The sequence below is a fragment of the Eubalaena glacialis genome, chromosome 8 (assembly GCF_028564815.1).
Source record: "Eubalaena glacialis isolate mEubGla1 chromosome 8, mEubGla1.1.hap2.+ XY, whole genome shotgun sequence".
Classification (NCBI taxonomy): domain Eukaryota; kingdom Metazoa; phylum Chordata; class Mammalia; order Artiodactyla; family Balaenidae; genus Eubalaena; species Eubalaena glacialis.
The window spans coordinates 21,842,314-21,862,771 of NC_083723.1; the positions used below are offsets into that span (position 1 = coordinate 21,842,314).

The following is a 20,458-nucleotide window of genomic DNA, read 5'->3' on the forward strand; positions in this document are numbered from 1 at the left end:
AATGAGGAGACAGTGAGAGAAGAAATAATTATCCAAAGTCCTTTGGTATTAGATCATTCATTTGTTTTTCATTTATTATGTCTGCTAAGTGCTAGGTTTTATGGTAGGTCTCTTGAATTCCAATGTGATTTGTTTCCACTGTATCATAAACTTTCTGCTGCCATACTATGCAAGTTATTTCCGTCATCTTTTAAATGTCACAATACTTACATTTGCTTTTCAGATAGCTCTTAAAGTTAGGAATTATTAATTTTTTATTAAATGATAATTTTCATCCTAACTTGTGCAGTATGTACAACATGAAAACCATGCTTCCTTTTATTAAATACAACATGATGCTGGGACTTGTTAATCGTGCCGGTGTGCGGCTAGGTTGTGGGTCTCAAGTCCTTGAAGAGCCACCCACCCTGGTTGCCATTAACTCTTAGGGTTCTTGGATAATACATATGGCACAGAGGAAACTCTAGGCAGATGCATCCTCTTTGTTACCAGTTGTGGCTCTGGCCCCGTATCTATGTGATCTGCTGCAAGGACTGCTTTAATAAATAAATTAATTAATTAATTAATTTGGCTGTGTTGGGTCTTCGCTGCTGCACGCAGGCTTCTCCCTAGTTGTGGTGAGTGGGGGCTACTCTTCGTTGCGGTGCACGGGCTTCTCATTGCGGTGGCTTCTCTTGTTGTGGAGCATGGGCTCTAGACGTGCGGGTTTCAGTCTTTGTGGCACGCGGGCTCAGTAGTTCTGGCTCACAGGCTCTAGAGCACAGGCTCAGTAGTTGTGGCACATGGGCTTAGCTGCTCCGCGGCATGTGGGATCTTCCCGGACCAGGGCTCGAACCCTGTCCCCTGCATTGGCAGGTGGATTCTTAACCACTGTGCCACCAGGGAAGCCCAAGGACTGCTTTTAGTTCTGCAGCTTTAGATTTCGTGGCAGGAAGCTGCCTGTGCACGGTCCATGTGCCTTTACCTCAGTATCCTCCAGATCCAGCCATTCCTATGGTATGAAGAGGAGTATCTAGCGAAAAGCTTTCCTGAACTGGTCATTTGATATTTCCCCAAACTGGATTTTTACTTTGTTTGTTTTTTTAAGAGCTTAGAAGACTGAGGAAGTTGTTTTCTGCAGACCAGTTTTTTTTGTTTGTTTGTTTAATTAAAACCAGAGCAGCGAAAAGAATTTGCCCTAAATTCTGTAGAAACTAAAAGATGACAATATAGGTAAGATGTAGCTGTTTCTATGATCTTTATAGTGATAATGCTTATCTTTGTGATAATACTCTGTAGTTTTCACAGAAATTCATTTTTGCATCTGTTTAGCCTTTATCCTTGAAACATGTTAACTTGAGATTTTTTTGTGCGTGTATGGATGTATATATGTATACACACATGCACATGCACACGCACACAATACTGACAAAAGGATCAAGACATCCTGTTCTTTGATTTTGGAATTCTTTTTACTTGCATAATTCTATTTTTCGTCTTCATCTATATCCCTGCCGATTGCCTGAAAAATCTGAAGACATGGTAGAATTATATATTGTCTTGTAGGTCATGTCATTTTTCTGATGTTAGTGGTATAATATCAGTCAAACTGTATGAAATAAAATTCTATTTGAGAATAGAAATGGATTTTCGTAGAAAGTTTGTAACCTATCTATATCAGTTATTTTGCTGCAAATCAAACCAAAACCCTCAAAACTAAGTGGCTTAAAGATTTTTCTCACAATCTGTTGGACTCTCTGGACAGTCTTTGTCAGCTCAGCTGGGGGCTGGATGGCCTTATTCATGTCTGATGGTTTGCCGATCAGTGGGTCTTAGGAGACCTCGCTTATTTGTCTGGTGGTTTGATGCAATGTCGATTGGGGTGATAAACACATTTTTCTCATCATTTAGCAGGTTAGCCTGGGCTTGTACACATGTTGATAGTTGCAGGGTTCATAGAGCAGAAGGAGGGCAAGCCTCTGCTTGTTTTGTGTTTGCTGATGTCCCATTGGCCAAAGGAAGTCATGAGGCCAAACCCAGATTCACTTCTTGATGATGGGAGTGACACAGTCACATTGCTCAGAAGTGAGCATACATGCTTGGGAAGAGTTTTTGGCCATTTGCACTCATCCACGTCTGTCTTAGTTTTTCTACCATCTCTATTTTCTTCAAATACTCATTTGGACATTGATCGTTCTCCTGTGCCTTTGATGGTAGGGAAACAGAAAGGCAAGTAAGACAGGAGTTTTATCTGTCAAGAAACAATAGAGATTTCTGTCTTGCCGTGCAATATTTAATCAGCATGCACTCCAAACTCTGTAGTAAGAACTGTGAGAATATGAAAACTGGGGCAATTATCTTCTAATCACCCTTTTCCCTCCCCCAAACTCTAAATCTTATTTTTTATTTTAGCCTGGTTCTGAGTTGCTTGTAGCAAATAACTTATGTCAAGTGTTAACTCATAATTAAATGGCTAATATTTTAATAGTGAAACAGTAATTAAATCTGATCGGATCTGTCAGCCTTGCCTGTCTGCAAAATGAGGGGAGAGAACTAACATTTATTGAATTCATGCTGGGGTCATTCACCATGCTAGGCCAATAAAGATGTTTTGACATACCATCTTTGACCACTGCCAGCCTTTGTACTGAATTTTCATTTTGACCAGTTGTGCTTGTCATGTCCTCCTTGAATGCTTTTGAACTGATCTATTATGGCAGGTACCAGATGTTCTAATTGAGAGACTTTTTCCTTTTTGTACTAGTTTATAAATGATTAATAACAATTTTATTCTTATTTTAGTTATAGTTATATGGATATTTTTGAAATGTTGATTATATGTTATTTCTTGTTATATGTTTTAATTTGAAAGGATATGCTAGATGTGATGGGGAATGGCTCCCCCTTGTGGCACACTTATTTTTTTTAGATGTTCAGATTGCCTCAGTAGGAATGTGGCGAGCTGGTCTTGTTTTTTAAAAGACGAGACTCCCTTCTTTCCTCTTGCCCTCCCCCAAAAAAGCTCACCAGAATTGAACCAATAGCCTTTTCTGCCCTCACCCCCTCAATTTTTTGCTGTAATAACTGTCCTGTTTTTGTGTTTTCTTTGAATTAATGATGATACTAGCTAGAAGCATCTATAATATCTTCTATATTTATTACGGATAACTGTACTGTATAAAGTATAAAGTATTTATAACGTATTCTGTGGAATTTTTACTATCTTGGGATGTTGATAGGTACACTAAAAGAAAACAAGTAAATAAGAAAAACAGGTTTTGAAGTCAAAATAGTTTGTCTAATACTGGGCCAAATAAGTTATGTTTGTTTACTGTGAGACTTCTCAGAACCTAGCCTTTAATAGTGTGTGGTGAACCTCTCAAACAGGAAGAGTTTTCCAAACTTGCTGGACTATAGAATCCTCTCTTCAGGGAATACATTTTGGGAAACAGCATTATTTCAAGTGAGTCATTCCTCATGGTTTTTTGAATTACATGTGTCCATATTTGCTTCCCTTGTTGCAGCAGTTTTTATAAGTAAAATAAGAGAAAGCAGTATTGAGACTTATAGATTTACTTTTGGCAATGTATTTCCTGTCATAAAGGCTACTTTTTTCTTTGTAGCAAGCCAAACTCAGAATCATAAGGTTGTGTTTTTTGTTTTTGTTTTTTAAAGATTATTTACGTGAAGAAAAATGAATAGGGTTTAGTTTAAACGTAATGTAACAGTTCTTTTCCCATTAACCAAAACTTCTGAGATTTTGTTATTGACACTTACTGGCAGAGGGTTCAAGAAGTCTTTTATTTCCTGCCCTCCAGTCTCTCCCACCCCCCCTTTAAAACATTTATAGAGAATAAATGAAGGGAAATGTGAAAATACAGTCATGATGGTGGTAGGGTTTTTGCTGGGTAGGGAGACTCTAGGGGAGGTTTAGATTAAAAATGTTACATCTGTCAACAGCTTTTGCAAATATATGAATAAGTATCATTTCTGTCTTTTATTGTGTTTTTTGAGAAGTATACCTAAATTGGGAGGAACAATATGTGTCCTCTTTGTAACTCTACATTTCCCTTTTAGGAAGCATATAGGATATGTTTTAAAGCAGTGACATTTTTTGGTATTTCCAATTTAATTTTTTAACTGCATCAGAAAACTGATAGTGTGATGAATGTTTACTGAAGCAAATACAGTAATTTCATGTCAAGCATCATCAGGATGTGAGATTGTCCAGATTAGTGGTTTTTCTAGATAATGGAAGCATACAGTTGTAAGGACCAAGATTTATCCTTTTCCTGAGCATATACAACATAACTTATCTCTTTATTTTCAGTCTAGGCTTGTCATTATGATATTATAATATTGATGACCTAGGGGAGCTGCAGCTGTGCTTACCTCTTGCCCTTCCTTCCTCTTCTAAACTTGTGGTTTCTTATCCTTTATGATTTTAGATGTTAGTTAGAATTATGCCTAGTGTAGAAACATATATGTAAGAAGAGTATCCTTCTGTGAATCATGGCCTTTGTGACAGTAATTTTGACTATTTAGAGATTCTTTCAACTCTTATCTGTTTCCTTCTCCCATCCCACTGCTGTTGAGTTGTAATTGTTGGATAGATTATTTTTGGAGAATTGAGGCTTTTTTCCTTATGATTATTATAGATTTACCTTTATTCCATGTAATAGAGGAAACTGGATTATTTGCTATATAATATTGCCGTATAATAGGTATCACATAAATCAAGGAGTACTATTTACGTTTTTGTGAAAAGTGTGTGGATTATATTCTTGTAATTTTTTTTAACAACTTAAGTGGTATCTATATGTTTCATCAAGAAGTATATACTTTTTGAATTTGAATACATTGTTATGTGTAGTTTTCCGTTTTTGAAACATTAAATTAATGGTTCAAACTGATTTAGTATATGTTTCAAGTATTGGGTTATTAATCTAGAAAGTTGTATTACATGGTATATAATTAAAAGTTACATTACAGTGTGCTTGTTTATTTTAATTGGGGGATAGTTGATTTATAATATATTAGTTTCAGGTGACAAAGTAGTGCTTCAGAATTTTTATAGATTATACTCCATATAAAGTTGTTAAAAAATATTGGCTATATTCCCTGTGCTGTACATTATATCCTTGTACCTTATTTATTTTATACATAGTAGTTTGTACTTATTAACTCCCTGCCCCTGTCTTGCTCCTCCCTCCTCCCCCCACCCCCTCCGTACAGGTAACCACTACTTTGTTTCTGTATCTGTGAGTCTGTTTCTCTTTTGTTATATTCATTCATTTCACTTTTTAGATTCCATATATAAGTAATAATATACTGTATTAATCTTTCTTTGTCTGACTTATTTCACTTAGCACAGTATTCTCCAGGTCCACCCATGTTGTTGCAAATAGCAAAATTTCATTCTTTTTTATGGCTGAATAGTATTCCATTGTAGGTATATACCACATCTTTGTTATCCATTCATCTGGTGTTGGACACTTGGGTTGCTTTTATATCTTGGCCATTGTAAATAATGCTGCTATGAACATTGGCGTGCATATATCTTTTTGAATTAGTGTTTTCATTTTCTTCAGATATATACCTAGGAGTGAAATTGCTGGATCGTATGGTAGTTCTGTTTTTAGTTTTTTGAGGAAACTCCATACTGTTCTCCATAGCGGCTGTACCAATTTACATTCCCATCAACAGTGTACAAGGGTTCCCTTTTCTTCACATCCTCTCCAACATTTGTTATTTTTGATCTTTTTGATGATAGCCATTTTGACGGGTGTGAGGTGATATTTCATTGTGGTTTTGATTTGCATTTCCCTGATGATTAGTGATGTTGAGCATCTTTTCATGTGCCTGTTGGCCATCTGTATGTCTTCTTTGGAAAAGTGTCTATTCAGGTCTGCCCGTTTTTTAATTGAGTTATACTGTATTTTAAAATTCAAATTACTTTCACAAGCTAAGATTTTGATTAATTTTTAAAATTTAGTTTTAAATTTATTTATATCCATCCTATTGAGTCATCAGATTATTATCTTTAATATTTGGAGAATGAATGTCTTAGAAGAAAATTGCTGTTTTGTTTTAAACGTGATAGCTAAGTATATGTAATTTATATAGAGACCATACTTAGTGGAATTGTGGGTTTTTTTTTTTTTTCTGCACTGAGTGGCTTGCGAGATCTTAGTTCCCCGGCCAGGGATTGAACCCGGGCCCTTGCCAGTGAGAGAGCGTGGAGTCCTAACCACTGGACCTCCAGGGAATTCCCTATCTGTGGTTTTAATAGTGGACAAACAGAATGTACTTTACATTTCTAGCACATTTTGGTGAAAAGGGGAGAGAATTGTGCTTTTATTTTATTATAGCAAATTATGTGTGTAAGTGAATTTACATATAGTATATATGTATTTTGCCATGAGGTGACCAGAACTATGAAGATTCAAATACCATATTTAAGGTTATAATCCAACAAATAGAGTCTGTATTACTTTACTCTTTAAAATTCAGTTTCTCCCAAATGTCCTTTGAAATATTTATGAATTTTAATAGGATATACTTTAAAAAAAATCATCAAAAGATACAACCTCCTTTTAGGTAGCCTCAAAATAGACATAGGAGAGGAGGAAAAGTCAAATTTGTTTTAATTTAGTCTATTGTGTGTTAAAATTTCTAATATTTAGACTGTTTCATTTTATTTTACTTGTAAACAAAGAACAACATTTGTAAACTTGGAAATTAATGTAAAGGTGTAATTTGAATGAAATGAGATGGCTAGGTCAGTAATGTTCTCTTCAATCAATGAAATGATCATTCCAACCTAAAATAGCAACATCTGGTTAAATCAAAGTTAGTTAAGTACTTAATTATAAGTCATTTGTCTTTAATATTACCACCCAAGAAGCTTTACCCATTTTTTCTGTTACTGAACGATACATGTTTTTACTTAACATTTAAACACAGAAATTTTACTCTAAGAGGGCTGAATGTTAAACTTGTTAATAACTAGTTCTGGTTTGTTTTTTTTAAAAAAATATTTATTTATTTATTTGGTTGTGCCGGGTCTTAGTTGCGGCACGCAGGCTCCTTTAGTTGCGGCTTGAGGGCTCCTTAGTTGCGGTTTGCCTCCTCCTTAGTTGCAGCAGGCGGGCTCCTTAGTTGTGGCAGGTGGGCTCTTCAGTTGCAGCTTGCCGGCTCCTTAGTTGTAGCACGTGGACTCCTCAGTTGTGGCATGCAAACTCTTAGTTGTGGCATGCATGTGGGATCTAGTTCCCTGACCAGGGATCGAACCCAGGCCCCCTGCATTGGAAGTGAGCAATCTTAACCACTGCGCCACCGGGGAAGTCCTACTAGTTCTGTTTTTTTGATTATTAATTGTATTTATCCCTTCTCTGTAGTTAAATACTGTTATAGTAGGGTTTTTGTTTGTTTGTTTTTTAGAATGGAAGTAGTTATTTGAATTTCATGGCAACCACTAGGTAGAACTCCAAAATCTATTTCAGTTATTTGAGAAATGAGTTATTTCATGTTTTTGCCTATTAAATAAACTGTTATAATTTCAGACTTTACATTTCCTCAGAGTAGATTGTCTCTGACTCCTAAATCCTAACATTCATATTAAAGAGCATTCTTTCTTTATTGGTGTATCTTTTGTATGCATGTATTTAGTTCTTGCACATACTCTCTTGGAAAAAAAGAGTCCAGTAGACCATATATGCGTTTGACTTTTGCTTTAAAAGTATGTTTAAAGTACCCATTTCTTTGCGAGAACTCATAAATTCAGTTGTGCTTAGTATTTTAGAAGGATCCCCTCACTGAACATTCCTCCCTGCCCTAATTATTTAGTTGATAATTGAGTCGCTGCCCAAATTATTCAGCTGATCCTTGTTGATGTTGATAATTGAGTCACTGCCCAAAGTATTCAGTTGATGTAGTAGAATGAACCAGCTGGATGGCAAAGACTTTCTTGATTCTGGCTTTGTTAGAACTGGTTAACAATTTAGATGAGTTATCTAAGTTTAAACAAGACAGAGAAGATTGAGGCACAGAAAATTTACTTATTTGTATGAAGTGGAAATATTACCTAATGTGACTTGTAAGTCAAATGAATATTTCAAAGCACTTGTAAATTTGTGTTTTACAATAGAAGGTGTTCGATTTCACTGAATGGTCTTGAGGTCTCTCAAAAACTCATGACCATTTGCAGATCCAAAACTGAAGCCACAAACTCAGAGTCACGTAACAGAATTGATATCAATTCTTATAAATTTGCTAAACTTCAACTTGATATTTTTAGCTTTGTTAGACTGAATTACAGAAATGCGTAGTGATGACTGATTTTCCTGTTGCGGTACTCTTAGTATATCTAAACATCTAAAGCCTAAATATTGTTGTAGAGTCAGATTTTAACTTTTAGCTCTCACAGTACTGGAGATGCTAGGAACTTTCGGGAGACAAGAAAAAGGTCAGATCATGAGTACAAAATGGGGACACAGACCCCAACTTTTTTTGTAACTTGGGGATTGGAGCAAGGTTTTATGGTTCTGAGAAGTGAATTTGTGATAGTTCATGAAAACTTAACCTTGGAATTCTGGTAAATTTATTAAGGAATTAATGTATCATTGTTACACTGTTTTGCTTTTTATGCTAAAAATAAAATTCTCTAATGTTTTAGTCAAATGTTCTATTATGATAGAACTTTTATTGTCATGTTTTTGATGTGGGTGGGGGCTTAAATACATTGATACAGAATACTATCTGTATCAGCTGCAATTGTGGGAATTCACCTTGTGATATGAAAATATTTTAGAGTCTGTGTCTCTGATGTGATGAAAGCTCATCCATCTGGGTTTGCCTGGTATGGGACTTTCCATTTTAAAACTGGGATAGACCCAGGCAAACTGAGACAGTGTAGTTTCCCTACAGTTAGTGGCCACAAAGGCTAATCCAGAGAAAAAAATAATTAGGATTTTGCTTGAAGTTTGTTTATGAAAGGAAGTTGTTTTGCTTTAAAAATACTCTTGTTTAAATATACTACTGTTAGTATATGAGGTTTCTTTGCAAGATTTAAATGTGCTTTTGAAAACTTAGGTACCAGTGATTCTTGAGGTGTATAGGTTGTTTTATTTTGGTTGATATTCAAATGATACCCATTTGCTCACACTGTACAATTATTGTTTTCTTCAGCAATCCGAGGTAAATCTTTTCAGTTAAGGAAACTCAAACTCAAGGAATTTAAGTGATTTCTGGAGGTCACATAGCTGGTAGATAGCAAAGGTAGATAGATTTGGGACCTAGGACTTCTGGTTCTCAAGCTCTAGTAGATTTTCATCAGAAAAATGTAAACTGGATCCTAGTTAACATGCTAAGATCTAGAAGGGAAGATCATTCCTGGTGGCCTTTTGGGCATACAAACTACTGGTGATGGTTAAATGCAACGTTTTCAGAGGGTCTACTTTTGAAAATTCTGACAAAAAGATATGAACCATTTAGGAAAATATAGGTACAGGAACTTCTGAATATAATTTCAGTGGCACTGTAGATCAAATAGTAAACTCCTCTGTTATAAGGAGAAATTATAGTTAGTTGTCTGGAATTACGCTGTTTATCTCAACTGTGTTTTCATAAGCAGTGTGTAGGAATAGCTAGAGAAGGTAAAATAGCTTGATTTTGTGCCAATCTTTTCTTTTTTCTTTTTTTTTTAAGTGCCTTATTTTTTTTTACTGTTTGTGAAAGGCTTTTTTTTGTTGTTTTGCTTGCCACACATTATGTTCTAATATTTTCAGACAACATAGTTTAGTGTTATCCAGTGATAACAGGCATTATCTTATGTTTAACTTAATTAAATCCATATCCTTCAGGTGAAAAGAACGTATTCTCACGGTACTTATAGAGCTGGCCCAATGCGACAAATCAGCTTGGTGGGAGCGGTAGATGAAGAAGTGGGAGATTACTTCCCTGAGTTCCTTGACATGTTGGAAGATTCACCATTTTTAAAAGTAAGAGAAAACAATATCAAGCAGTCTAAGTTGTGGGAGTTACTTTCATGCTACAAGTGATAACAGATCATGGCTGTTTCAGAATTATAAAAACTTTGATTTCATTTGAATTATAAGGAAGGAAAGGAAGAGATGACAAAGTAGAAGTAATTCTTGTGTAGTGTGTGTGTGTGACTTCTCAGGTACTAATTTTAATGGCAAAGCTAAGTGGTGGACCAGAAAATAACACTTGCCTGTAGCTGCCACTTTAGGAAAATAAGTTCCATCCGTTTATCAGCTTTTTATAAACTGAGTGCCAGAGGATTTAAGAGGTACAGGAAGGATGCCTACTAAATTAAAGTGTTCAGGACAAGGGAATGGCAGTTTGGGTTTGTGGAAAACTGGCCTGGGAAGTTATATAACTGTATTTCAATCTTGGAGATCCTAGCTGGGTTGGGCAAGCCGTTTAAACTTTCTGGGCTTCAGTTTCCTCATCCATAAAATAAGGTATTTAAACTATGCAGCTTTAAGGCCCCTTTAAATTCTTTAAATGATTTTTAGCCAGATTCTGTTTTCTTTTTTTTTTTTCCCAACAGTCTCTGCATTCCAGAAAATATTTCTTCTTATGGGCGGCTGGGGCTATCCTAATGAAAGAAAAATCTCTCATCTATGTAGTTAGGTCAGTTATTTAATCAGTAATTCAAAGGTCAAAATGTGACAAGATCAGTTTATCTCTAGTATTTGCCACATAATCTGTTAAACATCTCTTCTTTTTTCACTTCTGCATGCTCAATTTTCTAGTCTATATGTGTATATATATCTTTTTCTTCCTTTTCTTTTTCACCCTCCTCCATTCCCCTTTTATTTCCTTTTTTGTTCCTTTTAAACCTTTGGTTCCTTGTCTGTTTCTCCCAACTAGTGACATGGAATTTGGTTGCATTTATTTTGAGTGCTATTTTAAAAACACCGTCATTTAAATATTTATGTTTCAGATGTTAATTTTAAAAGCAAATGAGCTAAATGCATTCTTTCTGGAGAAATTTAATTTGACAAGCTCCCCTTTTTGAAAAGAGGGTATGGTTTTTAAAAAAATACCCATTTTGTCACCATTCCATGGATAGTGGCCCTTGGTCATTTCTCTTTTCTTTTCAAAGATGTTAATTCCTGCTTTTAGACCAGCAACCTTTTCAAGAAACTACTACACAGAAATAAATTTTGATTTTGGTTTAGTTTTCCTTTTTGTTTTGTTAGGTTTTGATTATAACTAATCAGAGGTATATCCCCCCCCCCCTTTTATTTGAGGTATCCATTTTTTAAACTCAGTTGTTCATTTTTATAGATTCTCATGGAAGACACTTATTTTGCCAACTAATTAACATCATATGACCCATATATTTGGTAGAAGGAAGAATAATAAATGATAAATACAGTGAATCATACCTCTGGCAGGGTTGGGGAAGTGGAGGAAACCATCCAAGAATAATTACTCTCTTGTTGTGTTTGAAATAGAATATTATGAAGGAAAATTTATGAGTATGTATGAATATATTTAAAATAGGTATGTATTTTAAATGTATATATGAAATTTTGTCAAGGGGACAATAGTCTTTAATGTATATTTGAAGATACATTTTAAAAATAATTAATTTCTCTGTAATTATTTGCCTCTAGTGTACACTGCCATGGGGGACACTATCTAGTCTAAAATTAGAGAGTCGAAAAGATAGTGATGATGGTCCCATCATGTGGGTACGCCCGGGAGAACAAATGATCCCTGTGGCTGATATGCCAAAGTCACCTTTTAAAAGGAAAAGGTATGTTGGATATAAATGTTTTTTGCTGGGGATGGGTATTTGTGCATTGGTATGTATATATTTGTTGACATTTGGAGGAAGAAGGAAGGGAAAATTTAGAGTGTAATTGAAATGTAAGTTCAAAAATGGTTACACATGCTGATATAATTTCTTATAAGTATCAAATATAAATAAAACATGAAAAATGTAGGCAAATGACAATAAATTGTAACTAGGAATGGAAAAAATATCATTCACAACAGAGGCATAAACTGTTTTGGAATAAATTTAATAAATATTCAGAAATAAATTTAAATAATATTCATTTTAAGAAAACTAAAACATCTTATAAAGGATATAGAATAAGATCTAAACAAATGTTTAGATCTATGTTCTGGATTGGACAAAAATGATAGTTCTTTGGAATTTTTAGCATTACAAATGGACTCACACTTCCAGCACTGGATAAAATAATTTTAAAGTTCATGAGGAAGAATAAATAAAGTCAGTCTAGAAAGCTGTGAAAAAGAAGATAAGTATGAGGGGGACCTTGTCTTACTCGATATTAAAAAGTACTATAAAGCTCAAAAAGATCATTGGAATAGGATAGAGTACACAAACAGATCAAAGTATATTGGGAACTTAATGAGATAAGTGGGAAAAGAAAAATTTATTTAATGAATAATGCTGGCATAAATGGGAGTCCATTTGAAGGAAAACAAAGCCATAACCCCAATGTTATACAAGAAGTAAGGGATTTGAACATAATAAGTAAAAAATAAAAATATTAGAATAAAATGCTTAAGCTTAGGAGAGATCTTCCTAAGCAAAGATTAAAAAATACAATGATAATACTATTTGTGAGAGAAAAGACATAAACAACAAAGTTCAAAACTATGATAGACTGGACTAAAACATTTGTAACATGTGACAGACTAAAGTTAATATACAAAGAGCATTTCTAAATTGAGAAGAAAAATGTAAAACAACCCAATAGAAAAATAGGCCCCAGGTAGTCGATTGTATATTAAGTATATATTAAAAGAATTATGAGATATTATTTTTACCCATTACATTGGCAAAAATTATTAACAGAGCGAGCATATTACAGGCTGGTAGGTACGTGAGGAAACAGGGTAATATATATTATTGGTCGATGGGTGAGCTTCTGTAATCATTTTTTAGAAGTAATCTAAAATAGCTCATAAAGTTTAACATATATATACTCCTTGAACCAGGACCCCTACTTTTGGGAATTTGTCCCAAGAAATAAAAGCACTAAAGGTAAATGTATAAGAATGTTAATTGCAGCATTTATTATATTGAGATAAATTTTAAAATGGTCTGAATGTCCATTAACAGGAGAATGGTTGAATACATTTTGGTACATTCCTGTTAAAGAATGTGGTGAAATAGTTAATTTCATAATATGAAATTTTGTCTGTTGAGCTGGATATCCATGACACTTGAAAAGAGCAAAATGTAGAGTATATGTCCAGTATGATTCTGTCTTTATGAAAATAAATTAAAAAAAACATGTATAAGAGTATATTTATGTAAGCACAGAGGAAAGTGTAGAAGAATGTACACTAGCTTAACATTGATGGGAATGGAGTGGGTGATCCTGGGGGAGATAATACTTTTTTTAGATGTCTAAAGATGGTCTCACTGGTTATAAATTTAAAAAGAAAAAACAGAACAGGGAGAAATGGTCATAGAGTAAAATGTAGGTTATATGAGGGCAGGGACAATGTTGTGCTTGTTACTAATGTGTCTCTAGCACCTAAACAGAGTGCCTGTTTAATAAATAAATTTTGGTTCAATGAAATTTTTACAAGTTAATTTTTAAGTTGGTAGTAAATGGTAAACTTGGTGTGTATCTCAGTGATTCTTAATTTGGATTTACAAATCATTTTGAGAATCTGAAAGACTCTCCCTAGAATAATGCAGATATATACAAACTTTTCCATGTAATTTAAAGGAGTTCACCAGCCCCTTGAGGAACTTGTAATCCTCAGGGATTACAATCCATGGTATATGTGGTCGTTTCACATCACGTTATAGTCTGACCAACTAATGACAACACTGCCCTAGGCACTGTGCCAAATGCTTTAATAAAGTCTTAATTCATTAGAATGTGGTATAATGAGACCAGACTTGGTTTGAAAGCCTGTTAGCTTTCCACAGAAAGCAACATCATCATCTAGCTTTCTAATACCTGTAAAACATTAATCACAAACAGCAAAAAAGTATGTTAAAGCATTGTGTGTGTGTCTGTGTGAAAGTTTATATAAAACTGTAAGACAAGAGTGCACAAAGAGGGGCTTCCCTGCTGGCGCAGTGGCTAAGAATCCGCCTGCCAATGCAGGGGACACGGGTTCGAGCCCTGGTCCAGGAAGATCCCACATGCCGTGGAGCAACGAAGCCCATGCTCCACAACTACTGAGCCCGCGTGCCACAACTACTGAAGCCTGCACGCCTGGAGCCCGTGCTCTGCAACAAGAGAAGCCACCGCAGTGAGAAGCCCGTGCACTGCAATGAAGAGTAGCTCCCGCTCGCCACAACTAGAGGAAGCCCGCGCACAGCAACGAAGACCCAAAACAGCCAAAAATAAATAAATAAATTTTTTAAAAAAAGAGTGCACAAAGAGTAGTAAAGTAGTAGAGATTGAGGGTGGGAAGTTAGAGAACCAAAAAGGAAGAGTGATCCTAGGGGATAGACTAGGATGAGACGAGAAGACAATGGGGGCAATCCTGATTTGTCTCTGGAAGCAACAGAAAAATCATACAGGGAGAATAAATAAGATGATGACTCCCAAAATAAATTCTTCTCACCCAGTTCCCCTTCTGCAGCAAAATTGGAGAGGGTTTCTGCAGTGAGTGAGGCCAAGTAGTCAGCAGCTTCTGTATGCATATGGATTCTAGAAGGTGAGCGGTGGAGGAGAGGCCCAGTGGGAGATGTCTGTCCTCCAGGGTGGAGCTAAAGTGTTTTTTTTTCCCCTTACCTTCAATGAACCGTGCATGTTTTATGGAAGCACTTATTGCCTAGTGTTTTCTTGCTGTTTATTTTTTGGTCTATCTCTCACTAGAATATAAACTCCTACGAGAGTAAGGAACTTGTCTGTCTTATTCACTACTGTCTTGTTCAGTAGCTCCAGTGCCTAGATAGTGCCTGACACAGAGTAGGTGTTCTGTAACTATTAATGCATATAAAAAAGTTAAACCTGTCAGTACATGAAGACAAATGTTTGAAGGCAATTAAGCCTTAATATACATAAGCGTGCCTCTCTCTGTCTCTTTATATATATAATTTTGTTTTAACAGAACTACCAATGAGATAAAAAACCTGCAGTACCTACCTCGAACTAGTGAGCCTCGTGAGATGCTCTTTGAAGACAGAACAAGAGCTCATGCAGATCATATAGGACAAGGTTTTGAACGACAGACTACAGCTGCTGTTGGAGTGTTGAAGGCTGTGCACTGTGGAGAGTGGTATATATTAACTACTGCTATTTAATGGCTTCTAAAATTTTTCTTGGGAAGTTTTTCAGTAATTCTTCTTACTGTGGGGGAAAAAGTTTCATTTTCCCCTGTATTTGGATATCCTAGTTGTATAATTGTACTAAAGAAGATTTTCAATTGCTAGAATCTAGATTTATCTTTTGGGCTTGACTGAAGTAGTTTCATTTTCTACGTGACTAGAGTTGAAAACAGTTGTCTTATCTAAGGTAATGGAAAACCTAAGGTTCACTTGGTGCTTATTGTATGCCCATTTACAAATGTTCAGTTAATTTTCTCTACTTTTAGGCCCGTATTTATTGCACAAGGAGACTGAGGCTCAGGACTATCAAGTAATGTTGTCATAGTCATATAGTTAATAAGTGGTAGAGCTGAGTCTGATTTCAGAACTGACTCCAGATTCTTGTGTTTTTTCTTTATACTGTTTTAACTTGCTATCTTTCTAAGGTTTGGTATCTACTAAGTGTTTGTTTACCTTACTATATTAATTTTTTCTGGCTTTGCTTGGAAGTTTCACTGACTCTTTTGATAGATTAGAAGAATGGATAATTTTCTTAATGAAAATGGATAATATACTTAGAGGTGGTCATCCCATACATTAAAAAAATTTCCATTTATCATAGAGCAAAGCTATATTTATACTGTAAGATAACTTTGCTCAGTTAGGTTTTGTTTTCAAATTGAGTATTGTTTGGGTATGAAACTTAAGATGGAATATGCTGTTTTGCTTATTAAAGCAGTTGAATTGGATACTAAGTATGCAAGAAATTTTTCTAAGTAAAAAGAAACTGTTTTTAATTCTGAAAGTATAAAATGTCAGTATTGTTGCATAGATTCCTAAGATGATGTGAAAAATATTGCCTGTATTTTCTATACAAGGAAATTTTTTCAGGGGCTGTGAATACAAGATTGACCCTTTATTCAAAAGGGAAAATTTAAAGTAATATTTTATAAATTAATACTGAGTGGGGAGGCCACTGTAAACTGACCTTCTTTCTTAACATAAATGAAGCTTTATCAATTTCAGATATACAAAATAACTAGTACTGAACTAACCCTAAGAGGTCCTTAGGAAAATGACATTAATAGCTTATAATTCAATAATAATAATTTATAATTGTGTTTAAGTTAAATGGTAATTATCAAATATCTGTGGTTGTTCCCATATAGTTTCTAATTCCTTACTATAATCTGGTTTAAAATACTAATTTTGTCAAAGAGTAAAGGCAAATTTATCTCTTTGGAAATCATTACAACAAACCCCTGTTTCAAATTAATGAGATTTTTCTTGAATGTTTGGTATAAAGGATTTAAGAGTGGCATCAAAATTTATTTAGGGTGAACTCTGATTTATAGATAGTATTTGTTAAAGTTAGCCACATAGTTACATTTTTTTTTTTTCAGAGATAAATATTCTTGCTTCTTGGCCTTAACTTTGTTTAAATCTCTCTTAAGCTCCTTTAAATTATTGTTGGTATATGCTTTCTTCTCCACTTTATATGTGATTTGATGTTAGAGATTGTGTCCTGTCCTTCACAGGCCCATCATAGTTCCCTATAAATAGTTACTGAATGAAAAAACACTTGAAGCTAGCAATTTCACAGTGAAAAAGACTGTTGTCAAAGTATGAATATATTAGGTGGCCAGATTTAATTTGAGACAGATTTTGGAATGAGATGTTGCTAGCTATGAGTTTTCTCAGTATTGTAAAATACAGTTTGCTTTCTATACCAATGCTGCTTTAATCTCTTAGTATTAAAGATGGTAAGAAAATAATTTGGTTGATGCTTTAAGAGGGTTTCATGGCTCTGATGCAAACGTGGTCTATGATCCCTTTATTGTTATTTCTTGCTGTTAAATTAAGCTATATTAAGGAAATTGGTGCTTTCTCTTAGTGTTCTCCTTATCTTAGTGTTTTGAGTTCTGCTCTTTTTCTCAAGGAGACATTAGGCATTAGAGTATTAGATTCTTTTTTTTATTAATTAATTAATTTTTTTATTTATTATTTTTGGCTCTGTTGGGTCTTCATAGCTGCACGCAGCCTTTCTCTATTTGCAGTGAGCGGGGGCTACTCTTCATTGCGGCACGTGGGCTTCTCATTGCAGTGGCTTCTCTTGTTGTGGAGCACGGGCTCTAGGCGTGCGGGCTTCAGTTGTTGTGGCTCACCGGCTCTAGAGCACAGGCTTAGTAGTTGTGGCACACGGGCTCATTGCTCCATGGTGTGTGGGATCTTCCCAGACCAGGGCTTGAACCCATGTCCCCTGCATTGGCAGGCAGATTCTTAACCACTGCGCCACCAGGGAAGTCCAAGATTCTTGACTTTATCTTAGAGCCAGGCTTAACACCAATTTGAGATAAAGGACTGGGATTGATAGAGACTACAAAGAAATCTTAAACTAGATAGACTTGTGAAATGTTGATCAATTTTATATCACTTTTTAGTATTAGGAAGATAGAATTCACATAGATTTATATGTTTAAGGTTGCTTCTTGAAATCCAGTTTTTTGAAAAATCAACTATTGAAGTATAATTTGTATTCAGTAATACACACGCTTGTTATAAGTGTACAGTTTGATGTGTTTTGACACATTTATACAGCCATGTTACCATTACCACAACTAAAATATAGAACATTTTGTTTCCTTCATATACCTTGGCAGTTAATCTCCCCCCATTCTTACCCCAGCTCCAGACATCTATAAATCTATTTTCTGTCTTTATAAGTTAGTATTGCCTAGTCTAGAATCTCATTTAAATAGAATCGTATGTTGCCTGACTTCTTTCACTCAGCATAATGTTTTTGACATTCATCTATATTGTTATGTTTATTAGTTTCCTTCTTGTTGCTGAGTGGTATGTCATTGTATGGATACATCACAATTGATTTATCCATTCACCTGATGATAGACATTTGAATTGTTTCCAGTTTGGGGTTTTTATGAATAAAGCTCTTATGAACATTCCCTTTCAAGCCTTTGTGTGCACATATAATTTCATTTCATTTCAGTAAATGCATAGAAATGGAATTACAGGGTCTTAGAGTAAGACAAAATAATTGTGTATAGAGATAGTTCTAAGTCTACAAAAGAAGTACTAGAATTTATCTAAGTCACAAGATAAGACAATATTGAAAAGTCACTTGTATATATTTTAATTCTATATATTAGCAATAAACACTTTGAAACATTTTGAAAATGAAAAGAAAAATAATGCCAACTTATAAAAACATAAAAATTATGAAATACTTAGAGATATATTTTTTAAATAAATGACATACTGAAAACTACAAAACACCAATGAGAAAAATTAAATAAGACTTACAGAAATGTTAGAGATATACCTTGTTTATGGATTGAAAGACTCAATATTATTAATATGTCAGTTCATTCCTTTTCCCCACTTTTTTTTTTTCAGGTTAACTTTTTTTTTTTTAACATCTTTATTGGAGTATAATTGCTTTACAATGGCGTGTTAGTTTCTGCTTTATAACATCCCCACTTTTCTTTCTTACCTTTTTTAACGTTTCATTATACCTCCACTATTTGTTTACTAGTGGTTACTCTAAAGTTATCATAGTGTGCCTTCAAATAATATTATACCTGCTATGTAATGTGTAAGAACTTTCAATAGTATACTGCCATCTCTCCCTGCTCCCATTTATGGCCTTTGTGCTAATTATTATTAATACATTTTGCTTTATGTATGCTATAACCATCTGCCCCAAATATGTTGCTTTCTTTGGCATTAAGGAATTATTTCTGAAGAGATTTTTAAGATGAGAATAAAATATCTTTCATATTTACTATTACTTGCACGCTACATTCCTTTGAATAGATCTACATTTTCATCTAAATATCATTTTCCTTCAGCCTGAAGAAGTTCTTTAACATTCTTCGTTGTACTGGTCTTCTGGTGACAGATTCTCTCAGTTTTTGTTTGTCTGAAAATGTTTTTATTTCACACTTTCTTAAGGATATTTTGGGGGTTATAGAATTCTAGACTGACTTTTTCTTTCAATACTTTAAAGATAGTGTGCTCTCTTCTGGCTTGCATTGTTTCTGATGAGAAGCCTGCAATCATTCTTACCCTCCTTCCCTGTATATTAATGTGATGCATGAGTTTTAGATTTTATCACTGGTCTTTTAAAATTTGGTTATGATTTGCCTTGGTATGATTTTGGGGCGGGGGGGTTGGTATTTATGTTGCTTGGGATTTTATTCCAAAATCCATTTTGAGCATCTTTTATAAACATGTATTTGTATATTCTTAATTAATTGAAGAATTTGGGGATTTTTTTTAGAATTATATTTAAAGACTCTATTAATCTCAGCAAGTAGGATGGTAACAGTTTATTTTATAAGTACATTTCTAATGAATGTCTCTTAATTTTTAGGAGTTATTTAGGGATTTTTGGTGTCATTGCAGTTATATATGTCTGTATTGAAAGAATGTATTCCTTTCCCCCTATATTTACCTCTAAATTTTATATTATGTAGTATTTTTAATTTAGCACTTAATTTGTTGAAGTATTGACAACAAATTAAAGACTTTAAGTTAAAGTCTTAACTTTAAGACTAAACACTTAGTTTTTTGATTTGCATAATTAACCAATTCAAGTCAATTTAATTTTTCAAAATATGGTTACACATAGCTATAATAAAATGAGGTGAGGCTGCTCCTGGAAATCCCCACCCCTTTGCAAGAGCCCTGATGATATGTCTGCCTCCTACCCCTTAAAATTCCCTTACTCTTCTCCTTTCAGGGAGAAGGTGTTTTTAGAGCATGAGCTCTCCCTTCTCCATTCCTTGATTAATGAATAAAGTTTCTGCTCTGCTATACCAAAACGTGTGTGTGTGTGTGTGTATAAATAATAAAATGAGTTTTTATCCATATTTAGGTTGAAACTCATGGTGTTATCCCTTTGTTTAAATATGTAAAGTGGTCTTCTAATTACAGTTTATTTCTAAGATAATACTTTGGTTTTGACCATAAAGTATTTTTGCTTTGAATTTAATAAGGACTTAGCAGAGTGAAACGTTAATGGCAGACTCTTCATTGTCTCATGTTCTTTTTTAGGCCTGATCAACCCCGAATAACCAAAGATGTAATTTGTTTTCATGCTGAAGATTTCTTAGAAGTAGTTCAGCGAATGCAGTTAGATTTACATGAACCTCCACTGTCCCAGGT

At 34.5% G+C, this 20,458-nt stretch overlaps 1 protein-coding gene across 1 annotated transcript in view; it reads left to right on the plus strand.

Moving 5' to 3' along the window:
• RSBN1L (round spermatid basic protein 1 like) overlaps window positions 1-20,458 on the plus strand; it is a 62,823-nt gene that overhangs the window by 41,239 nt on the left and 1,126 nt on the right. Inside the window, exons 4-7 of the mRNA XM_061197641.1 lie at window positions 9,843-9,980; window positions 11,631-11,773; window positions 15,076-15,243; window positions 20,348-20,456. Coding sequence (XP_061053624.1) covers window positions 9,843-9,980; window positions 11,631-11,773; window positions 15,076-15,243; window positions 20,348-20,456 — 558 coding nt within the window. The remainder of the gene's footprint in view (window positions 1-9,842; window positions 9,981-11,630; window positions 11,774-15,075; window positions 15,244-20,347; window positions 20,457-20,458) is intronic.